Below are 21,938 nucleotides of genomic sequence, written 5' to 3'. Positions count from 1 at the left end.
TTTTTACTTTTTATTTTCTTTTTAAATATAAAACTTTATATTTTAAAATCATTTTATCTTATATTATACATCTTAAAAAATATAAAAATATATCATAATATTATTTCTCTTTATACTGTTATACATAATATATGAAGAGAATCCAATTTGTCTAGCAGAAATATGAAGAAAGATTCTTCCTCCCCACCCAGACTAATAAATCTGATAAAGATTCAATACTCACACACAACCAACTTCTACATGACATAATCATCTTCATCCAATTTATCTCAAACACGGCTGAATTCAAGCCACTTCCTAGACTTACAAACATTCATGAAATAATATAAAGCAATTCCAAGAAAGGTCAAGAAGAAACTAATCACATACACAATTTTTGAAGCCACACTCATGACATACACCAGAAGCACAGAGGGTATCAAACACATTAGGGCCAAACCAAACAACCCCAACGGAACCTTAAATGGTCTTTTCAAAGATGGGAATTTCCTCCTCAACCTTAGGAAGGCAGCAAACTCCAAAAGCATTCCCAAACTGTACAAGAAATTCACAGTAGATATGATCTCTGTGAAGGAGAAGAAACACACGGAGAGTGCTATAACCGTTGAGACCAAAATAGCCATCCAAGGAGTGTTAAACCACTTTGACCTTTCTCCAAAAATTCTTGGTAAGAATCCCAAATCAGCCATACCCAGAAGCTGGAATGCAGCACTGCTGAGTTGAGCTTCAAACAGTCCAATTATTGACAAAACAGCACCGATTTCCATCCAAAATTTCAACCATTTCCCAGCAATGATCTCAGCCACATCTGCAAAATACCCTCCAACCCAACTTTTTTGGTCAAGTGGCATAGCTCCTGTGGCTGCCAACAAGGGAACAATGTAACCCAAACATGTAAGCAACCCTGCAGATAACAGAGCCTTTGGGAATGTTCTATGAGGCTCCTCAACTTCACCAGCTAGAGTACTGGCACTGTCCCAAAAGTTCAAGTTCCAAAAGATGGTGTTGAAGTAGAGTGTCCAGTCCCTCTCCACACCCTCCTGACCCCAACTTAGCCACCTGCTGGGGTCAATCTTGGGCAAGGAAAAGAAAGAGAGTAACACAAAAGGCAAGAGGGAAACAACCCCCAAAGCAACTGCAGTATAACCCACTATAGCCAAACCAGAATAGTTGAGAAAAGACAACGTACAAGTGGAGAGAATTATGGACACAAAGCGGGGTGAACCAGAAGACAGAGCCGGGATCACTAGTTTGAGATAATCTATGCAGAGAACTGGGTATGAGGCTAAGTTGATAACCCCACTGTAGAATTTCCAGAAGCCCATGAGGGAACCCCAAAAGGGACCAAAGGCTTCATTAGCCCATATGACAAACCCACCATTACCAGGGAAGGTTGTGGCCAATTCTGCAGTGAGGAGGGCCTCAGGGATGCTCCAGATGAAGGGGAAAACCACAAAGCCAAGGATTGCAATGAGGGGACCCGCAGCCCCCACAGCAGGCTCTTCACCATAGGGGCCTCCAGCAACTTCAAAATAGATTAGAAAAACCAGAGGGAGAAGAGCTAGCTTCTTGTGTGACTTGGTGTTGGCGCCATGTTGCTCTCTCTCTGCCCCTTCTCTGTGGTCTAAAAGATGTTCCTCAGAAGTTGGAGTTGAAGAGTGGAAGGAATCCTCCATGTTGAGTTGAATGATTGGAATGGAAGTGTAAATCAAAGTCTTTATGATTATTCCATCCAAATTCGACAAGATTACAGCGGATTGAGCTACCAATCAAAGGGTTGGAAGTAGATATATTTTTTCTCCACCGTTTACTTTTCTTTGCGTAATTCTCACAAACACCTTTTATGCTCGCACTCCAACTCCAAACCTAGCCAACAAACTACATTCATATTTGTCACTTTCTTGTGGTACTCTAGTCCTAGAGAACTCACAATTCTAGGCTTCCATTTCGTCAAAAAAACATTGACCCAACTATTTTCGTCGAAATTCGCATTTTTGTAGCAGAATTTCCATTTTTGGTAAAATATTGAAGTCTTTACAAGTTTTCAAATTCCAAATTCTTATTATCTGAAGTTTGATTTAACGAGTAATTATGAAATACTTCTTCAATATTTTAGTGATTTTCTATAAACTAATCAAGACAAATAATGTAACGCTTTTATAATTACTTATAAAAAACTATAATACAATTAATTGAAAAGACTTATCTTTCTCTTGTAAAGAATTGTATATGAATCAACTTTGGAAATGACACGTGACAGTGAGAGTATAGGATAGGTTGAATTAATATTAGTAAAGTAATATGAATTTAAAATTCTAAATTCATATATTTCTCAAGATTAATCATCCTTTCAACGTTGTTCTTTTTTCTTGTTTTCTAATCTCTTCATCTCATCTCCAATTCTTACCGTTAACTTGTTGAATTGAAATTATCTAGACGATCAGAACTTCAAGAACAATGCTTCCAACTGATCAATTTCTCTATTCCTCTACTGGTGAGTTAAACCATCTTTCCATTCAACTTAGGCCGGAGTCATGCAACAAATTCTGGTTGCATGTAATTGGATGTATTTTTCCCAAATTTCTAATTTTGACCACGTTTCAAAGACTAATTTTTATCACCGATTGGTGATCTATAGATACTGTTAGGTTTTCCTAAGGAACAGGACATCATTTGATCATCCTTGAGCATAGAGGTTTGTACTAGAGATAAGAAAAGTTAGAATTCATGATAATGTGTGTGAAATGTTGAGTTGAATGAATTAAATTTTGTGCAACTATGATGATCAAGTGCATGTGAGATTGTTTTGATGATTTTGTTCTGTTTGAATTAAAAACTTGTGATTTCCATATATGAACATACTTAATGGTTGATTGTATTTAGAGAGCATTTGTTTACAATTACTTTCCAACATCCATAAAAGTGTTTCAGAAATATTAAAAATAATACCTATTTGGTTTATCAGATCCGTTTCTCGTTAATTTAATCAATTTTCTACTTTATTCCTTTCCTATGAGAATCTTATTACCGAGATATCGTTCTACCATTATTCGTGGAATTCGAGTTTTTTAATATTTACATGTTTTTATTTTACGAAAATAAAATCAATGTAATCAAATTAAATAAGATAATTGTAAACGATAAAACGTGTCTTTCAGTATTTATATATTCAAAGTCAAAACTAGTAGTTTAATTTATAAGATTTGATATCATTTCATTATGCGTATTTGGTAGTTGGACTATTTGATGAAATAAAATATATTTTAATTTTTAAAATAACAATTAAAATGAATGCAGAAAAGTATTTTATTTTTGAGAACCAAGTATAAGTATGATCACTATATACTTTTATTTAATAACATGAATTAATTTATTATTTACCGACACAGCTAAATAACATGTGGAGAATTATTCATTAAACAAATACATCTGTTGTGAAAATTGAGAAAATGGTTTCAAAATATTTTTTCTTGCTCAAATGAAAAATCAGACACCTCTGTTCTTCTCTTTTTTAGATGTTTACAATTAAAATTTATTTAAATATTATATTTAAAAATAAGCTCTTCAACGCAGAAAAACATACCATTTACCGTTACATATATATCTTTTCTTTTTTATCAATTCTTGTGAACAAGATCTTTTATGTAATTTAATTTCTTTATAACGTGCCTTGTTTAAAGATCTCGAAAATATAATATATAACTTTTAAATTATGACATTCGACTCTTTTATTTTTAAAATTTGATTATAAATAGTGTTTCAATAATCAAATTTTATTTATAAAAGTATTCTATCTTTTCAAGATTATATCGTTCATTTGATTGACAAGAGAGGCACATATGTAAATAAGAATAAGAGGCACATATGTAAATAAGAATATTTTGTGTGACATAGAACTTTAAAAACATCTCTAACTAAAATTTGTTTTCTAAAATAGGTAAGAGAAGTAAGTTTGAATTTAAATATATTGTTGTGAGATGAGATGTAATTTGTATGATAATGTATTGTCATTGTTATGTGGAATTTGATTTAAAATGATGTTTCTGAGTGACTTGTTGAATTTATGTTTGATAAGTAGTAGTTATCTACATTAATAGTACTTTTGATTGGTTATGCAAATTGTGTAGACTTGTTTAAGGTTGTGATTTAATTATAACTTTTTGTGTTTTCAACTAAAAAATAGTGGAAATCCTAGACAGCAGGTTAAGTGTATAACCATAATAGAATTAGGTCTACAAAATTATGCAAATTTATTAGGCGTTATTTTTCATTGGGTGATTTTTTATGCATTGGGTAAACTTGCCAAAAGCGATGCTTGAAGGTATACTCACATAAGGAGTAAAAGCATGGTTGAGCGAGTGAAAAAATGCTAAAATTCTAAATTATGTATGATATATGATGATGATGAGTTTTGTATTTTTTTTTATCTTATTTTCTTATGCAAGATAATTACATTCATAATTTGAGGTGTGTTTGTTATATTGTATGGAATGTGTGGAATAGTTTGGAACATGTGGTTAACTGGATGGAGGGTTCTGGAAAAGAGTTCTAAGGAGAAACTTCTTATTGGTAGTTTGTAATATTGTAAGTATGAATATAGGAAGTTCAGTCTTAGAGTTCATCTTGATATTTTAATAATCATCTATTCTCACGTAAAGAGGGATGAGACATGTGGTGAAAATAGCAGAAAGTCCTAGTCTAAGGACTTTACCTTGGTCTAAGACGAGCGATAACGGACTAACCTTGTGTGTGGTAGTTTGGGGTGGGTCAACTATTTCACCATAACAAGTGCACGAACTGTCATAGCTTGATATTCATAGTGATCCTGATAGTCTATCAAAAGGGGTTGTCATGTATAAAGTCTTTATTTGGTTTTGTGTGATATATGAATCTTATGTAAAATGTTTAACATATTTATGATATATTATGAATTGTTTTAATTCTAGCTTATCCTTTTGCTTTTGTTTGTGTTTATATGTTTTGTGTTCTCTTTTTTATTATGATAATATGATAAGTAGAAGTATATGCACATAATGTTTTCTTGGAACAGAAGTAGTTTTTGTTTAGTTATCTTGAATATAAAATTTACTTTATAATTATTTTAGAATGAATGTAAATAATTTTATATTATTTTTTCGTAATTTTTATTTAAAATCAAGTATTTGTTAAATTTTCGACATTCGCTTATCATTTTATAGAAATTATATTCAAGAGAAGCACTCATTATACATTAGTTATTATAATACTAAAATAAACATCTGAACACTCATTATACATTATTAGTTATTATAATACAAACTATAAAGCGAAATTATAATCTACATAACTAGAAACATAAAAAGTAAAACAAAACACAAAAATAAACATTTGAAAACTCATTATACATTATTAGTTATTATAATACAAACTATAAAACGAAATTGTAATCTACATAACTAGAAACATAAAAAAAAAAGGAAAACAAAAACAAAAAAAAAAAATTTGAAAACTAAAAGATTGCGTTTGCCGGGAGTCGAACCCGGGTCTATTGCTTGGAAGGCAATTATCCTAACCGTTGGACTACAAACGCTTGCTTATTTAAATAACACTTTCTTTATATATATTAAATAAATATATTGTATTTTCTTATTTAGAGCTTTCAAATGTGTATTTGTGGTTGCATCTATACTCTGGAATTTCTGAATTGGTGTTAGAGGCATGGAAGGAATTCCTGTGAGGAGCGTGATACCTTCAGCTTCAACATCTCACTCTCATCATCTCCAAAGGAAAACAATCATACAACTATCATCTTCTTCAACAACAAAGCTTCTCACCCAAAACAGATGCTTACGTTTTTCTGTTCGGGCCAAACTGTCTTCCACTGATTTTCAAGGTACCCACGTAATAATTTCTGGAGAATTTTATTAAAAATCTGGACTTTTACCGCATGGCTTCATTCCACTGAATCTCTGTACATAACTTGTAACAAATTTTAATAGCACCCTGTCTTTTTTTATATTTATATAGTCACTGTCTTTACAAGATTGTGGTCCTTTCGCATGATGATTCACTTCAGTTGGTGAAGGCAATGATTTACTTATAGAATATTTCCTTAACGTTTGAATAATTCTCTTCTTGTTATTATATTTGTATATTAGTTAAATTTATCATGCACAAACTATTTTTTTTATCGTAATCTGATATATATTAATTATTATCATAACTATTAACTATTTTTGCTTTGAAGTTTGGGGAGTCAGATGATATCTGAGAAAAATCTCAGTACTGCTAGATTTATCTTCTTGTTTAATTACAAATATATAAGTTTATTGACTTTTATAATAATTACTCTAAAAATAGTACTGACCATTATTTTTGATTGGATGGTAGTATAAAATCTCAGGGCATAACCATTGATCTCAGTTTTTTTTTTTTTTTTATAATGTTATCCTGCAAAAAAATCTCATTTTGAGGATGTATCCGTTTTATAAAATATATGCTGGTTGTCAAGACTGATACGATTTACTCTTTACACAGATTTGCATTTCTGATCACCATTTTCAACTAATCTATGATCAAAATCGATTATTCTTTAGTCACGTCATTTGTTTTAGTGGGTAAAGTATTAGTCAAATCCTTTATATTTTAATGCTGCAATTGTGATTGCAACTTGCAAGATATTTTAGTGTGTGAGATTATTGCGATAGATCTAGTTGGTTGATTTTGGTTTTCCACGTGTGTTTGGTGTAACTTGGTTTCATCCTATTCCTGTATCTAGTAAAAGTTCAAAATTTAGCAGTTACTGATCACTCCAGTATCCTGGAAATTTTCCTTCTTTTTTAGCTCTAGCATGAGTGATAAACACATGAAGCTTGGTTTAACAACTTCTTTTAATTTGGCAAAACTAATCAGTTTCTTATTTGTTGGGTTCAAAATGATTGGTAGTAGCTAACATGAATTGCTTTTCACCTTTTTTTGGACCAAAACGTATTTCCCTAAATTCCCTGTGTGATTTCTTTGCTGTTAACATACAATGGAATTTTTTCCTATCTTGTGACCAAACGGGGTAAGGAAATTTTGATGATCTACAATCACATTTTTCAGTAATGAAGACCTTTCTTAGTATACCATTTCATTCAAAACTATTAGAGTAGACATTTGTTCACCAGAGTTCTGAAGAAGATATTATTTTATTCACCGATCTGTGGTGTTCCTGTCACAGATTTTCGGAGCTATGCGAGGCCTTCGCATCTTTTGCCAGCCTCTGAGGTGAAAGTGTACACAGATACATCAGTAGAAAACATTTCATCTCTGAAGGAGGGTGGATCCAAATCTTTATATAGGGTCAAGTTATGTACAAGCAGCTTATATGGCTCAAGTATTAGTGACTTAAATGCTGGAATTCTCCTTTGCTTGATAGATGAAAATGGAAACTCCATATTGCAAAGAATCCCTGTTAGTTTGATGATGGATCATTCTACAGAATCAGGGGATATTACGAATATTGACATGCTTCATTTCCAAAGAGGTTCTGCAGATGAATTCATTTTTGAGGGTCCAAAAATTGCAAGACTTGAGGCTCTCTGGGTTAGTGTTGAATCAGGTATATTATTGTCGTTGATATGTTTTGGAATGATTGAAAGCTTCTGTAGACATCATCCCTGACCTAGAATTTTAAAGTGCCCTTGATTAACACTTTTGTTTGTCCTCAAGACAAATACTAGAAAGACTAGTTTTAATTAGTCTTATGATTTTATAGGTTTTAATAAATTTTATCTGATAGGATAGAGTATGTTGGAAATTGTTAAAGAATGAGTTGCTTGGTAGCACTCCTCTTGCACACAAATCTGTCTGAGTACCGAGCTAAACTTCCCTTGCGTATTATTTGCTAAGTAGCCAGTGTTCTACTATTTTCTCCTAACATCTTAGGCTCAAATCCGAGTTTTAAAAGCACTATACAACCAATTTATGCTATTTTCGAAACATGAAAAAGTAATTGGTGGTAGAATTATGAATTCTTACCATATTGACCTGTTTAAACCAAGGCTCTCTTACAACATCCTTCTTCTGTCTCTAAGGTCAGGTCAGTGGCGCCTTGGAAGTGTATCCTTAATGGTTATTAGTTGTGAAGGGCAACCGTCTGGATTGGAAGATGGGTTACAAAGTTACACTGGCTTTCAGTATGACTTTCAGATTGATGATGTGTTGCTTGGTGAGGGAACTGATCTGTCCATGTTGGAATTAAGACCTACCCTTGTGACTGAGCTGGAAGGGAATGATCTCACAAACATCTTCAACAAAGGACTTAGTGACTCTACCTTGCTTTCAAATCCTAAGATCTCAAAAGAAGATAGTATGAGGGAATATGCAGATTTGAAGTTCTCATTGTTATTTTATGATGCTATGCTTACACTTTTTGGTACAGCTGTGGCTTCCTTCTCAGCTGGAGAAAATGCTGGTATTGATTTCTTGATTGGTGGGGTTGGAGGCTTCTTGTATCTGCTACTGTTGCAGAGATCTGTGGATGAATTGCCAGCTTCAGAACTGATCACTAGTGACAAAGGTAGAAGTGATGCATTTTTCAGGGGAATTAAGGGTCCAATAGCAAGTGTGGCTTTGGCTCTAGGATTGGCTGTAATTGCAACAAGGTATAGCTCTGGAGATCTTCAAGTCATGCTAACACCAAAAGATCTCATATTTGGAATGATGGGATTTCTTGTATGTAAAATCTCTGTTTTGTTGGCTGCATTTAAGCCTATAGCACTAGGTTCAAAGTTGCCAACTGATATGTAACATTATACTTTTGTCTCCTGTGAAGTGGTTTAATTTTTAAACCCATTGTATCATCAGTACAATGATTCATATTGTTATATAGTGCTCATTATAGATGCATGGATTCCTCCTTGCTGGCAAGAGATTCTTCTAAGCAAGGGAAACAAGTTCTGTTTGAGGCTGGCAGTGAAAAAACCAGCAAGTCAATCAGAGTTCTGTGTGTGTGTGTGTGTTTTAGGTATTTTTTTTATGTTTACTTATTTTATATCCTATTGTACCAACGATATTGCTGATTCAATACTTAAAGTTGATCGTTTGTAATTGTTATTCGACTTTATTGTTGAAGTGCGACAATTGAAAACAGAAAATGTATTCTTTTAAGAGAAATTTTCTGACAGCATGAATACAAAGCTATCAGTTTTATCATTTAATCTGAATACAAAAAAAAAAAAAAAACTATAAATATGAAAATATAAAAGTCTATAATTCTATAGATTGACCCTTCGATGAAGGTTGAAACCTTTGTTATCCAATCACTAATACAAGTTTATTTACAACAAAATCATAATTTAATTAGTAATTATTACGTATGGGTATAAATATGTAAGTAAATTGAATATTACATACGGATATTATTTATCTATTATGATCCATAGGTGATCATTTATCAACTGATCGTTACATACAAATATAAATCGGTGAATAAATTAATGTTACCCTAAAAAAATTACGTACAAATTTATAAATAACGAATTTCATATAGATTAATACACCATCACGTATTTCACTTTCACTCTCCTTTGTGATTTTAAGCTTCGATTTTCACTCGTCACTTTGCTGGGTTACCATTTACATTGAAACTTTCACTCCCAGGAGCTAAAAACAAAGACAGACTAGGCTTAGTGACTTTGTGAGCGGAACGAACCAATTTGACGGCATTGTTGCAATCCATTCAAACTAAATGATAATCAAGTTCAGTAATCTCTCACTACTGTATATAATCGATGAGCAGCTTTTGTTCTTCTACCAGTCTCAACAACAAATAAAAAAACAATAATAACTGGTCACTTATGAGAAATCCTTCCAGAACTTAATAAAAAAATCGAGGAAAATAATAACTAACTGACCAGGTAGGAAATAAAAATATATATTCATATACAAAAATACGGCATTTGAATTACCATAGAAGATAATGTTTTTTAAGATAAATAATTTTTCGCTATGGTTATCCGAGGATGAATATCATAATCATCATGAAAATCACCTTAAACTCGACATAGATGCGTCCCTCTCTCACTTTCAATTCAAACTCATTTGGTGTAAAATCAAGACTCACAAGGCGGGTAAAGAATCACAAAACACTCATTAAGATATGTTAAAGCATTATCCATCTACAGAAACCCACCCCCTTAATAATCCTAAATTAAGAAAAGAAAGGCCAAGAGTTTTAAATAAATAGAGAAGGAAAATTGGGGAAAAAACATTAAAATTGATACATTGCAAGCTGGAATGATACACATGCCCACAATAGCATCGCCTACTGCTCAGCTTCCTCTTGGAAAGATTCAGTTATAATTCAACTAAATAACACATCCAGCCAAGCCTAACTTCGAAAATATAAGTATCAAGATGATTCATGGCTCTGATTTGGACAAGTAGATGAGCTTGCGGATTACTGCAGGGCATCAGTTGCTGTGCTGGTAACAGCAACTAAATCAAAGGAGTATCATAGGAAATAGTCAGGCGTTCTCCTGGTTACATCTGGCTCTCCCCTCCTTGGAGCTGGTTCAAACTGAGATTACAAATATAATCAGTATAGATCCAACATATTGCTTAATGCAAAACCAGCTAAAGAATAATTGGAACATCTAATAAAAAAAGGAAAGCTCAACCTGAATGAATGTGTGTCCTTTGCAGTCATCAACCTCGAGAATTGATGCCATGTTCCCACAACGGTAACAGTAATTAGGTGCACTAAAGATAGTAACCACCTTTTGATCCTGTAACAAGGGACTATTTATCATCTATTTACCACAACGAATGAATACAAAAACAAACTAAATGATATGAAGTATTTACATGGCCCCAGTTATATCCTTCCATAACCAGCTGGTGAGCTCTAGCAATCAGCTTCAAGTTATTGGTATGATTAAATTGCTCAGATATGTCCTACACAACAGCAATTTGCGTAAGCAATAAAAAAAGGTAATGATGACAAATGAAAATAGTACAACCTTGTTAGATATAAAACAGGATTACCTGCCCAAAGGTATATCCAGCACCTCTAGGAGAGATGCCCCAACCACAACGATCATCCGGATCCGACCACAGAAGATCACACATGGGTCCCTCATGAGGAACTTCTTGTACGCGATCAAAATTACGTATGTTATCGAGGGTTTCAATAGATGGTGACAATCCACCATGAAGACAAAATATTTCAGATTCAACCTACCAAAGTTAACATATCAAACTTAAGCACCATTCAATTATTTAAAAACCGGAATCCATTGAAATACGGGAACTGCAATTGATTGAGCTGCATAACATGAAAATTACAAAAATGGGGGCACATTTTTTCAGAAACAAATCAGAGACACAGCTTAAAAAGAATGATACTGAGTTCAGAGTACCAAGAACAAAAAGCACACGGAAATAGGAAATAATGTTAAAATCAAAATTCTACTACGGAAAAGGAAGCGAAGGGTGCTAACGATCATCAATCATGACATTGAAAAAAGGATTGTAAGATCCTAAAAATTTCATAGTATGTGTATGCTGCATATAAATTCATATTTTTGGCATTATACTACTAATATCTCAATCTCATTTTATATTTTATTAGTAATAATAAAAAATACAAGATGCGAAAGGAGACAACATAAAATTCAACCATAGATCCAAGAGTGGTTTTATTTTAAAAGAAAGGCCCAAAATCCCGTTTCTTAGGTTTCAGAAACACAAAAACCACAAACTTCTTCTGTCAGCCCTTGCTTCCACACAGAAAGCAGAGCACAAATAGATCAGAATGATGTTTTAGTCACAAATAGATAAAAATGACTTAGGAATAAAAACAGAAAGGAGCAGAAGATTTCAAACGAGATCAAAAGGTTAGAAAAATAGGATGCAATTGCTGTCATGAGATGGGGCTTCGAGCTTTTTTAAAAGAAAAGGGTTACAGCTAGACCTAGACTCTCAGTAAGTGACATTCGGGGACCAGGTGACATGTGATTCCTGATCAGGGGGGAATTTTGAGGGGCAGTGAGATCATCCGGTCCAGCAGATTACATCTGGCCACATGCCACAATCTTACATGTAGCCAGCACACTAATTGCACCATCAACCATTGAAACAAACAAACTACCATAGGGCTGAGAATAATGAGAATCTAACAAAATATCCCATGGTACTTTCCAACATTATGAAATGACGGTATACTAACCAATGCTGTCAATGGAAAGTAGTCAAACAAATCTGTAAAGATCTTCCAAACATTAGCAGAACCATACCTGCAAATCAAATAAAAACATTCAATACTACAGGACTGCACAACTTCAAATATGCAAGCTATAAAAAGAAATATATCTATATACACACACACACACACACACACACACACACAAACACACACACACACAAAGGATTAAAAATGAATAAAAAAACAAATGCTATATAAATTTAATCACACCAAAAGACAACAAAAACACACCAGCAAAAGACCATGGTACCACAGCACGATATGAATTCCAAATCAACCTTCACTAAAAAATTAATTTGGTATATTTTATAATAATATATACAACTTATTCACTCAGAATGGCAGGACCCACCACATTCGTATAGGGTCCATAAATTAGTTTGTTTGCAAATCCTTAAACATAGAACGCAATTAAAATCATGTCTGTAATTTTTATTAAATCACATCAACCAATGAAGATGCAGATAAAATACCTAAGTAATTTAATTGCTTACTACTTAATTCAGGAATTCCATGTTGCATGCAAGTGACCCGGATCATATATCAAAGCTTAACAATCTGAGTAAAACCTAACTTAACTGCCAGTGAAAACCTTAATTACAAAGGCGAAATGTTTTCTGATACTGAAGGTTTATCTAATTAAAAGTCTTTGCTATCTATTGGAGAGACAAATAATACTTTATTTTTCATCAATGTCACCAAATGGTATAAAGGCTGTTGTTGCAGTTGTTGAAATCATCAATTGGGGAATAAGAAAATAACTACCTAATAATATGCTAAAAACGAGAATTTTATACAGCAAGCTCTACAAAGGGAAAAATAACAATACGAATACCACTTTTATAATAACTTTTAGATCACCTCAGTGGCACGTCCAAAAAAGGTAAATTAAATCCATTACAGATAACATGAAGGATTACACATTGATTACAGTGCTAATAAGGAATATAGGATAAGCAGTAAAAAAATTTAGACTAATAAAAGAAAAAGATGATCCCAAACAAATATTATCTCAAACAAAAGCACCCATAAATAATGAATTTAGCAGGTACTCACTTCCGTAAGCACTCATCATAAAACCCATAAACTTGAGTAATCTGCAACAGAAAGCTAAGATCAGCCATTACCATTCAAAGCTAAAAAAATACAAAAAAGACTGAATAAACAATTAAATTGATGATGTACACAGTACTATAGTCAGTTGCTTAAAAGAAGTTCTAACTCTAACTACTTTCTGAAATTAATGGTATAGTATTTTTATAAGCAACTTTGGTTCATGAGATACTAAATGATTTCCTCAAGATGGACGTATGAAAGCATTCAATTCACAGCAATATGAAAATACAGTAGTATTTTAACAGACAAAATGTGTCATGAACTCAAATGGTACAGACTATGCTACCTCCAAGGGCCAAAATATGATTTTTAATCTAATCTGTAATTCACTACTGTCAGGAAGTTCGCATAATTTTAAAACAACAAACCTGGCGACTTTCATGATTTCCCCTCAGAATGGTGATACGTTGTCGATAACGCACTTTAAGGGCAACCAAAAGCTGCATTATTATTTTGGAATTAGCACCAAAAATGTTACAAAAAGACACACCATCTTAAATATGCAATTAAAAAATAGCTGTCATCAACTTGTGCCACAAAATCAGTTTAAATGTCATACATATATCCCCACAAGTTGATGTTTATTTATATGTTAGTGTAATACAATGGTATCCCACATGTTCAATAGACACAATGTATTATGTACACATGTAATATAATTATGGCTTATAAGATGGAGTTTGCACTCCCTTATATAGACTTTAAATCTAAATCTAACTTATTCTCACAAAAAACTAGCTTATAAGATGGGGTTTGCACCCACTTACATAGTATGATGTGGTCATATTTATAGTTGATGTGAGATCTCTAATAATAGTTATAGTCCAGCATAAGGAATGTTCAAAAACAAAACAGATATCAAATCACTAATACAAAAATACTCCTCTAAGCAGATATCAAATCACCAATGACATTTCACTAGAACATCCTAATCAAATAATCACATATAACTTTTGAAAAGTAAAAAAAAAAAATATTTCATGATGAAGCTGAACTCTCAAAAATAATAAAGTACAATAGTTCATATTTACCGTAACAGTTTCCACAGAATAATAGCCACGGTCAACATAGTCTCCCATAAACAAGTAATTTGTATCTGGACACTACCAACAAAAATAGTGACTAGAAATCAGTATGTAATCAATAAATTTCATATTTCAACTAGAAGCAAGAAAAAAAATAATGATTCACCCAAGAAGAAAATAAACACAAATACATTTGTTTTCAAATTTAAAATAAGATAGTGAGAAGCTGAGTAATGAAACTGATTTAGCATGTTTCTCAAATAAAAATAAAACTTTGGGGCAGCTGCCTTAGAAATTAAGAATCAGATCAAACTGCACATGAGTGTTTCGTGACTTTCCATCCAGTATATTACCATGTCCAATAAAAATCCAAGCACAATAATACTCCCTAATTACATGCATGCAAATTTGTGGATCTACTAATTTTTAGACTATGAGAAACTCAAAAAGAAATTTTCTATTGTATTGCTGCTACCCAAATTCCAAATTAGAATACAGCATCTGGCAACTGGAAGGACCACACTGATGTAAACATTTAATTAAGAGTGTTTTACTATGGCATAAGAAACAAATCAAACTTAATTTCACAATACAACGTGAAAGCCACAGAATTTCCTGAATTCCAAGTACTATTTATCTCAAACTTATAAATAAAATCTATATGATCTAGTCAACATAAATTTAATAGATAAATGTTGAATATAAAACCAACTATCATAAGAAAAATACCTTTCCTCCAATGCGAAAAAGCTCTGCAAGATCATGAAACTGCCCATGGATATCACCACAAATTGTAACAGGACTTTTAACAGGCTGCAATTATAGGTAAATGAAAAATCCTTTTAGTTTTTTTTTTTTATTTATTCAGAAAACATCAGGTGTTAAAGTCCTACAAAGAAACTCATAAAACAAAGTAAAAGACCATCATAAAGGGTGGTTAGTTAGAACTTGATAAATAATGGTGAAAAAATGAAAGGAAAAGGGGCCCGTAGACAATGTTGGCGCAATAAACTAATTCAAAGAAAAATCCCCTAACCTGAAAAGCAAATAAGTATAAACTAAACATGCTGACATAAATTATAAAAATTAGACAGACCTGCACATTGCTCTCTTCCATCAAAATCTCTTTTGCCTTATCACACAAGATCCTTACCTGCATACACAAGTGCAGCACGGAATAAAAGTGGGATCACTGAATAAAAAGGAATCACGACACCCTCAATGTCAAGGCTATTTACAGAGTAGAGTAAAATCGAACAATTAATGGAATAAAATAAAATAAAATAAGCACAACATTATTTATGTTCTACATCTTTTGGTTTTCTTTTATGAAAGCAAATCAACCTAAATCATATATTCAATAAAGATTGAACGCATTCTATTCTTTAGATTGAGAGATGAAAATATACGTAGATATGTGGAGTCAGAGAGTCAGCAATGAAGCAAAACTAGATATACAACTTACGTGACTTTTCTATCAGAAATTTGTTATAGCCAATATGATGTTAATTTGGCCACAGACTAGAAAAGGTAAAGTTGGATCATTATTTCAAAACAAAACAAACTGGTTGGGAGTGATTGTTTATGTTTAGTTGTCCAATTGGAAACAAATTGATTTGTTCCCAAATAGGAAAAATTGATTGGTTCAGTTTGGAGGACATCTTTCCCCAAAAACAAAGTGTTGTTAATGCAGTATAGACCTGTGAAGTGGCCATCTACAAAATGCAAGATAGTGGATAAGAATGATACTGTAGCAGAATAGTATGAAGGAAGATGACTTCTATAGTGAAGATTTTGAGTGCAATATTGAAAATAAAAAATTACAAAAGTTCAAGGCATGTTTATGAAAATATGATGAGAGGAATATTCATCAAATCACCAAAAGTCAATCTGGATATAACCAGAATAGTATTAAGGAAGATGACTTCTATAGTGAAGATTTTGAGTGCAATATTGAAAATAAAAAATTACAAAAGTTCAAGGTATGTTTATGAAAATATGATGAGAGGTATATTCATCAAATCATTAAAAGTCAGTCTGGATATAAGCAGAAGTTATACAATACAGAGGCAACAGATCAAAGACAAAAGAGGTGAAAACAAGGGCTGAGTTTGCTAGAAAAGCAACAGGTTTAGCCATAAATCATATGTCTGGACCATAATTATCCTTCACAAATACCAGCATGGAGTGGCCAACCACAAAGAGGATATAGCACATTTTTTATAGTGGGTGGAGAGGTCATATTTGAAAACCTAAAATCCCTTTGATTCAGAAAAAAAAAAAAAGTATGTTTAAATTTTAAAATCACAAAAGAAGTCCCAAAAATCAGTTGCAGTAATAAGAAAGGTAGATAAAAAAAACAAGGATTTCATCATGTTCCAAATAGTGGCCTCTAGAGATGAGAATTTGTCTGTGAATGGACATGACCTCGTCCATGATTTGTAAAAAGCAAAAACACAACACGACATTGCGATTAAAGCGGCTAGAGGATCCTCTAACCCCACATCACCACAGTAGCAGGTTGTTGCTAGTAACTTTGCAAAAAAGGGAAATTGCTCTGAACCCACAAACTCCTACATAGCACTTTCTTCTGATTCCCTAAATCCCACCCATCAATTACAATGACATGTGTGAATAACAAAATGAAAATAAAACTAATTGTCAATGTCTAACTTTACTAATACAGATGCTTCACAAGATAGGCAGTAGGACAAAGCAGTAAGGAATTTTTGGTCATTAATTATTAACCAGCACATTCAACTGCTCTAACTATTTCCCTCCAGTTTTGCAGGCACTCTACAAGTGCAAGGAGACAAATTAATGCTGCCATTAAATTCACACTTTTTTAATTGTATGAAATAAGACAAACTTCATGCATCATGCTTAATGTCGCTGTAGCCATGACTCGAATAACATTCCCAAAAACTAAGCTTAAATTTCTTCATAATAGAATCCCAACAAAACAAAGACAAAAAGGGAAGACTAACTTCTCTTCTAGCATAGTGCCATCATAACTAGTACACACAACTCCATGAATCAGCAAACTAGGAACAAATTCAATCACCCTAACTTATCCTGATGAAAACACATCTTGTATTTTTTATTTCTTACAAATCGGGATCACTGTTCTTAACTGGCAGAGTTAATGGGAGGAAGCATTCATTCAATAGCACTTATTCCTTTCCCTAAGGTATGAATCCAGTCAGCCTGCATTTCTTATAAATCCATACCATTCATATAATCATACAATACACAGAAATATAGAAATATATATTTTCCTCAATTTCAAATAATCCTAAGCCAATGCTAACAATATAGGCTCCTTAAATGCAGAAACACCAAAGTTAATGGTGACCAATAGATTTAGGACTAAAACTGACAAACCACAATGAAATGATATGCTCAAAATAAATTCAAAACCTACAATAACTTGCCGAAAATCCTACAAATCTGAAGGAATTTTCCAACAAAAGACTCATTCTAGACACCATTACAATTTCATGAGAAGACAGATTACACCAAAGAAAAATCTGTCCAAATTTCACTACAATATCCATGGATCGATGGTAGAGAAGCAATTTGAGCAAAAGGCACAAAAGCGATGAGAAACTAGAAGAAATTTCCTCAATCGGCGTGACATTTGCTTAAAAAATGAGTAAAACTCAAAAGAAGAAAAAAAAGCTATCTGAATGTTACCTCTTGCTCGGACAAGGGTTTGCACTGCATGAGCTGAGAAATCTGCTCATCGAGGTTTCCATGTGAATTCGAAGGCACGGAATCCATGCTCTAGTACTCCACCTCCTAACCTTACCTTGCCGAGGTCTTTTGATGAATATCCTCTCACCGAATCGATGGAAACCCTAGATCTCACTAGGAAAACCCCTTTTGCCTTTTCCGTTTGTGTTTATTGTTTCTGGTTTTAGAGAGAGAGAGAATGAGGTGAAGGATGGTGGTGGTGAAGAAACCAAAGCATTGGAGGCTCCCCGTGTGTGCTCCTTTTGTTCGATAACCACTCCTTTTTTCAGAGGGCAAAATTGCAATTACACATTGGAACTTCACATTTAGATTTTAATATTGTAAAGTTCTTTTAATTAAAATGCACCAACTCTCAGTAGTAATTTTATATTTCTTCTTGTTTAATTAATATTTTAGATTTTGAGGATTGTAGAATATTAATGTATGGATAATGTCTTCACCAACAAAATATATACATTATAATTTTAGTTTATAATAAATATTTTATATTCTGATGTATGTCATGAATTCATGTTGTTCAAATTTATTTTAATTTTGGGATAAAGGATACACCATGGTGCCCGACATTGGATCTATCTAAAGCTTATTAAAATAAATCTAAGTATTGTTGTGAACACTTAAAATGTAACTTAATTTTATACTTTTAGAAAGGAAAAATGAATTATATATATATATATATATATATATATAATTAACTTTCAATTTTATTATAATTTTTTTCCTATTATCATGATTTTTTATCGTTAGTATTGATGCTAGGGATAATAGTCTGCGGGTTCAATTATACTATTGTATCTTATTTGAATGGGTTTAAAATTAATATTTATATTAATTTATAAATTTATTCAAATATAATATTTGTACTGCTTTCATATTTAATGTGATTTATAATTTAAATAAACATAATTTTTAAGTAACAATTAAATTACATAGTTGTATGAAAAAGTATCAGTGTGGAGTGATAAGAATGTATGCAACAGTTTCTACTACAATAATATTTTATATTTTTTCTTAAAATTAAAATATAATTAAAGTAAGATATATAAATATATACATAAAATATGAGAATGATCTTTATATATTGTGATATAAATATATAATTGATAATTGAAATAAAATATTTTTTCAATTATCTATATATAATTGAAATATATATATATATATATATATATATATATTTTGTGGAGTAATTAAAATTTGTATGATTCAATTTCACTAATAGCTTATGTTTTTAATTTTAAAATATAATTAAGGGTAAAATGAAAATATAAATTTTGTATATAAAATAGAAGAATCCTTATTCTGTGTTATTAATAAAAAAGAGCACCTCCTATCCTTATATTTTTTTAAGAAAATAAAATTAACAATGATAATAGTAATTACATAAAAAAATATTTTGTAGCTTGTGTTTTTGAATAAATGTTTATAATTACTTAATTTGTTTTTGTTTTATGTTTTTCAGTATTAAAATAAAATTAAAAATAAAATAGACATATATAATGTGTGTGTTAAACAGGAAATCCTTTTATATATATCATTAAAGATTATATATTAATAAAAATACCCTCTATGTTCATTTTTATTCATTATATTATCTTTTTATTTTTTATAAACAAGCATATATAATTTAATATATATATATATATAATTTTTATTTTATGTAATTTTATTGTTATATAAAAATAAGATAATTAAACATATAATAATATATTGCACGTTTATTAAATGATAGAAAAAATTAGTTAGATGCAGAAAGTAGAGAGATTATTTTTTTTTCTATAATGTCTTCCATTAAAATTATTTAATATCACTTTAAAGTGTTATTAAAATTTATATTATGACTTTAAAGTATTATTAAATGTAAAATAGAAAAATAAATTATATAAACCAAAAAATATTCATTATGGATTATAAAATTTATCATTGTTTTTATTATAATCTTTATTGTTGTTATTATTATTAGTAATATTATCATTTAAATTTTAATATTTTGAAATTTAATTAAAAAAAGTCTTTTTTTTAAATTTAAAAGTTAATTATAATTTTAGAATTCTTAAAACTAACCCTTTTTAATTTTTTCCATACAAACTTTTAACTCTAGAAAAAAACTATTTGAATAAAGATAAGGGTGGAATATTAGAAATAGTTTATAAAAATATTTCGTTATTTCAAATAATATTAATGGATGAATGTTTAGAATTTTACATATAACCTCCTAAAAATTATAATTTTAAAACTATTAGGATATTATTACATGCATAACACAAGTAATTAATTGAAATTGAAACACATAGAAGCACATAACATGAAAAAATACACATACACAAGTAAAAAGGGTAAGAAAATTGAGTTGTCTCCCAAAAGCGTTTGTTTAATGTCATTAGCTTGACGATGAAACTATTGAAGTGCAAATATTATTGTTGGTGTGCTCCTCCTCACCAACCCTTCCTGACTCACTTTCTAGTCACCAAATCAATTCTCATAGGTTAAAATTCTTCATCTTAGTTCTTCTACTACCTTGACATCTTCAAACACTCAATCCTCTTGATCAACTTTGGCTTGCAAGGCTTGAGTTCTTTGTCTCTCATCAAAGGGTGGTGGTGACTAGTCTATCTCTTTTGCTTCTCCCTTTCTTCTTCTTCTTTCACTAAACACTTGGAGCATCTTCAAGGAAGGGAGAATTTGGGGCAGCTTGTGGTGCTCAAGCTAGTTGTCTCCTTGTGTCCTATAAGTCCTTCAATCTCAAGGTCTACACGATGCTTTTGAGGCTGCAGTCCTCCTTATGTGAACATCCCCCTACAAACACTTAGACACAACTAGGCTAAAGCCACAAATTAGCCCAAATAAAAGTGAAAATCTATTTACGATAAAAGAGTTAGTTTTATATACAAAATCAAGTCTAAACAAGTTAGAAATTGCACAAAAGTCTAGTATTGACACGAGTCCCCGGCAACAGCGCTAAAAACTTGTTGGTATCATTGGCAAGTATACCAAATTGTTCAAGTAATAAAACCGATAAGACCAGGTATCGTTTTTCCAAGAGACTCGTAATACTAGAAAACTGTGTGATTAACAACTTGTCTAGACTCAAGAACAACTCAACATTTAAGAATATGTGCAAAACGATAAATTCACAAATAATTACAAGGTTGGATTTTGGTATTGAAGGCACTTAGAAATGGAAAAGACTAGAAATGGAAAAGACTAGAAATGGTATGAAATGACAATGTTAAGGTTAGTTTTCACCAATTCACTCTTGTGTATACCCAATTTCATCGTCTCTCTATCAATTTACTAAGTCAATCCACTAAAACACTCTAGCCTTAATCCCTTAGGTGAAAGAGCCTAAGTTTTCCTTATCAAACTTCAATCCCTTGGAAAATCTAACAAGCAAACACGCATTAAGAACAAGGATCTAAGACAACATGTGAATCATATCCCATCCATGGCTCAATGAACCACAAGGACTCTTGTTTTAGTTCAAGATTCCATCTTACGTCCCCATAATCAATGAAACCCCAAAATCAAGTCATGAACGTCTCCATTACATGTAAGCTTTAAGATTGGAAACAAGAATACTAATAAAAGATAGAAAAGACATATATAAATACGAATCAATCATTTATTACACAAGAGTTCATGGGTTACATCTAACCCTAACAAGATGGATCCGGTTCTCCATTTCCAATCTTTAGGGTTCCATGGAGAACCCTAAAGCTTACAAACATGGTGGATGGAAGAAGAAGGAGACCCAAAGGAAGAGGAGAAGATGTTCCCACAAGCTCCTCACGGCCTCTGTGAGCTCCACTAGT

General features: G+C 31.8%; 3 protein-coding genes and 1 non-coding gene across 4 annotated transcripts; 1 reads left to right on the top strand and 3 right to left on the bottom strand.

The window, feature by feature from the left end:
- Nucleotides 1-109: 109 nt before the first annotated feature.
- On the bottom strand, nt 110-2,013 carry LOC106767065 (probable polyamine transporter At3g13620). Its single transcript, XM_014651886.2, has one exon. The coding sequence runs from the start codon at nt 1,674-1,676 to the stop codon at nt 270-272; it is 1,407 nt and encodes a 468-aa protein (XP_014507372.1). The 5' UTR covers nt 1,677-2,013; the 3' UTR covers nt 110-269.
- Nucleotides 2,014-5,497: 3,484 nt separating this feature from the next.
- Nucleotides 5,498-5,569, bottom strand: TRNAG-UCC. The gene has a single exon. It is a non-coding gene; the product is annotated as a tRNA-Gly (tRNA).
- A 97-nt stretch (nt 5,570-5,666) lies between these two features.
- LOC106768348 lies at nt 5,667-9,078 on the top strand. The gene is made up of 3 exons (XM_014653449.2): nt 5,667-5,872; nt 7,202-7,582; nt 8,063-9,078. The coding sequence occupies exons 1-3, from the start codon at nt 5,698-5,700 to the stop codon at nt 8,770-8,772; spliced, it is 1,266 nt and encodes a 421-aa protein (XP_014508935.1). The 5' UTR covers nt 5,667-5,697; the 3' UTR covers nt 8,773-9,078.
- Nucleotides 9,079-10,093: 1,015 nt separating this feature from the next.
- LOC106768349 (serine/threonine-protein phosphatase PP2A catalytic subunit) lies at nt 10,094-18,366 on the bottom strand. The gene is made up of 11 exons (XM_014653451.2): nt 18,067-18,366; nt 15,467-15,523; nt 15,100-15,183; nt 14,377-14,448; nt 13,714-13,785; nt 13,286-13,326; nt 12,194-12,260; nt 11,011-11,202; nt 10,831-10,920; nt 10,644-10,751; nt 10,094-10,543 (listed from the first exon to the last, which is right to left on the bottom strand). Exons 1-11 carry the CDS (start codon nt 18,151-18,153, stop codon nt 10,478-10,480), a joined length of 936 nt encoding a protein of 311 aa, XP_014508937.1. The 5' UTR covers nt 18,154-18,366; the 3' UTR covers nt 10,094-10,477.
- Nucleotides 18,367-21,938: the final 3,572 nt, after the last annotated feature.

Source organism: Vigna radiata, chromosome 7, assembly GCF_000741045.1.
Source record: "Vigna radiata var. radiata cultivar VC1973A chromosome 7, Vradiata_ver6, whole genome shotgun sequence".
Taxonomy (NCBI): domain Eukaryota; kingdom Viridiplantae; phylum Streptophyta; class Magnoliopsida; order Fabales; family Fabaceae; genus Vigna; species Vigna radiata.
Note: the sequence above shows the minus strand (reverse complement) of the source record. Positions and strands in the feature narration are given on the sequence as shown.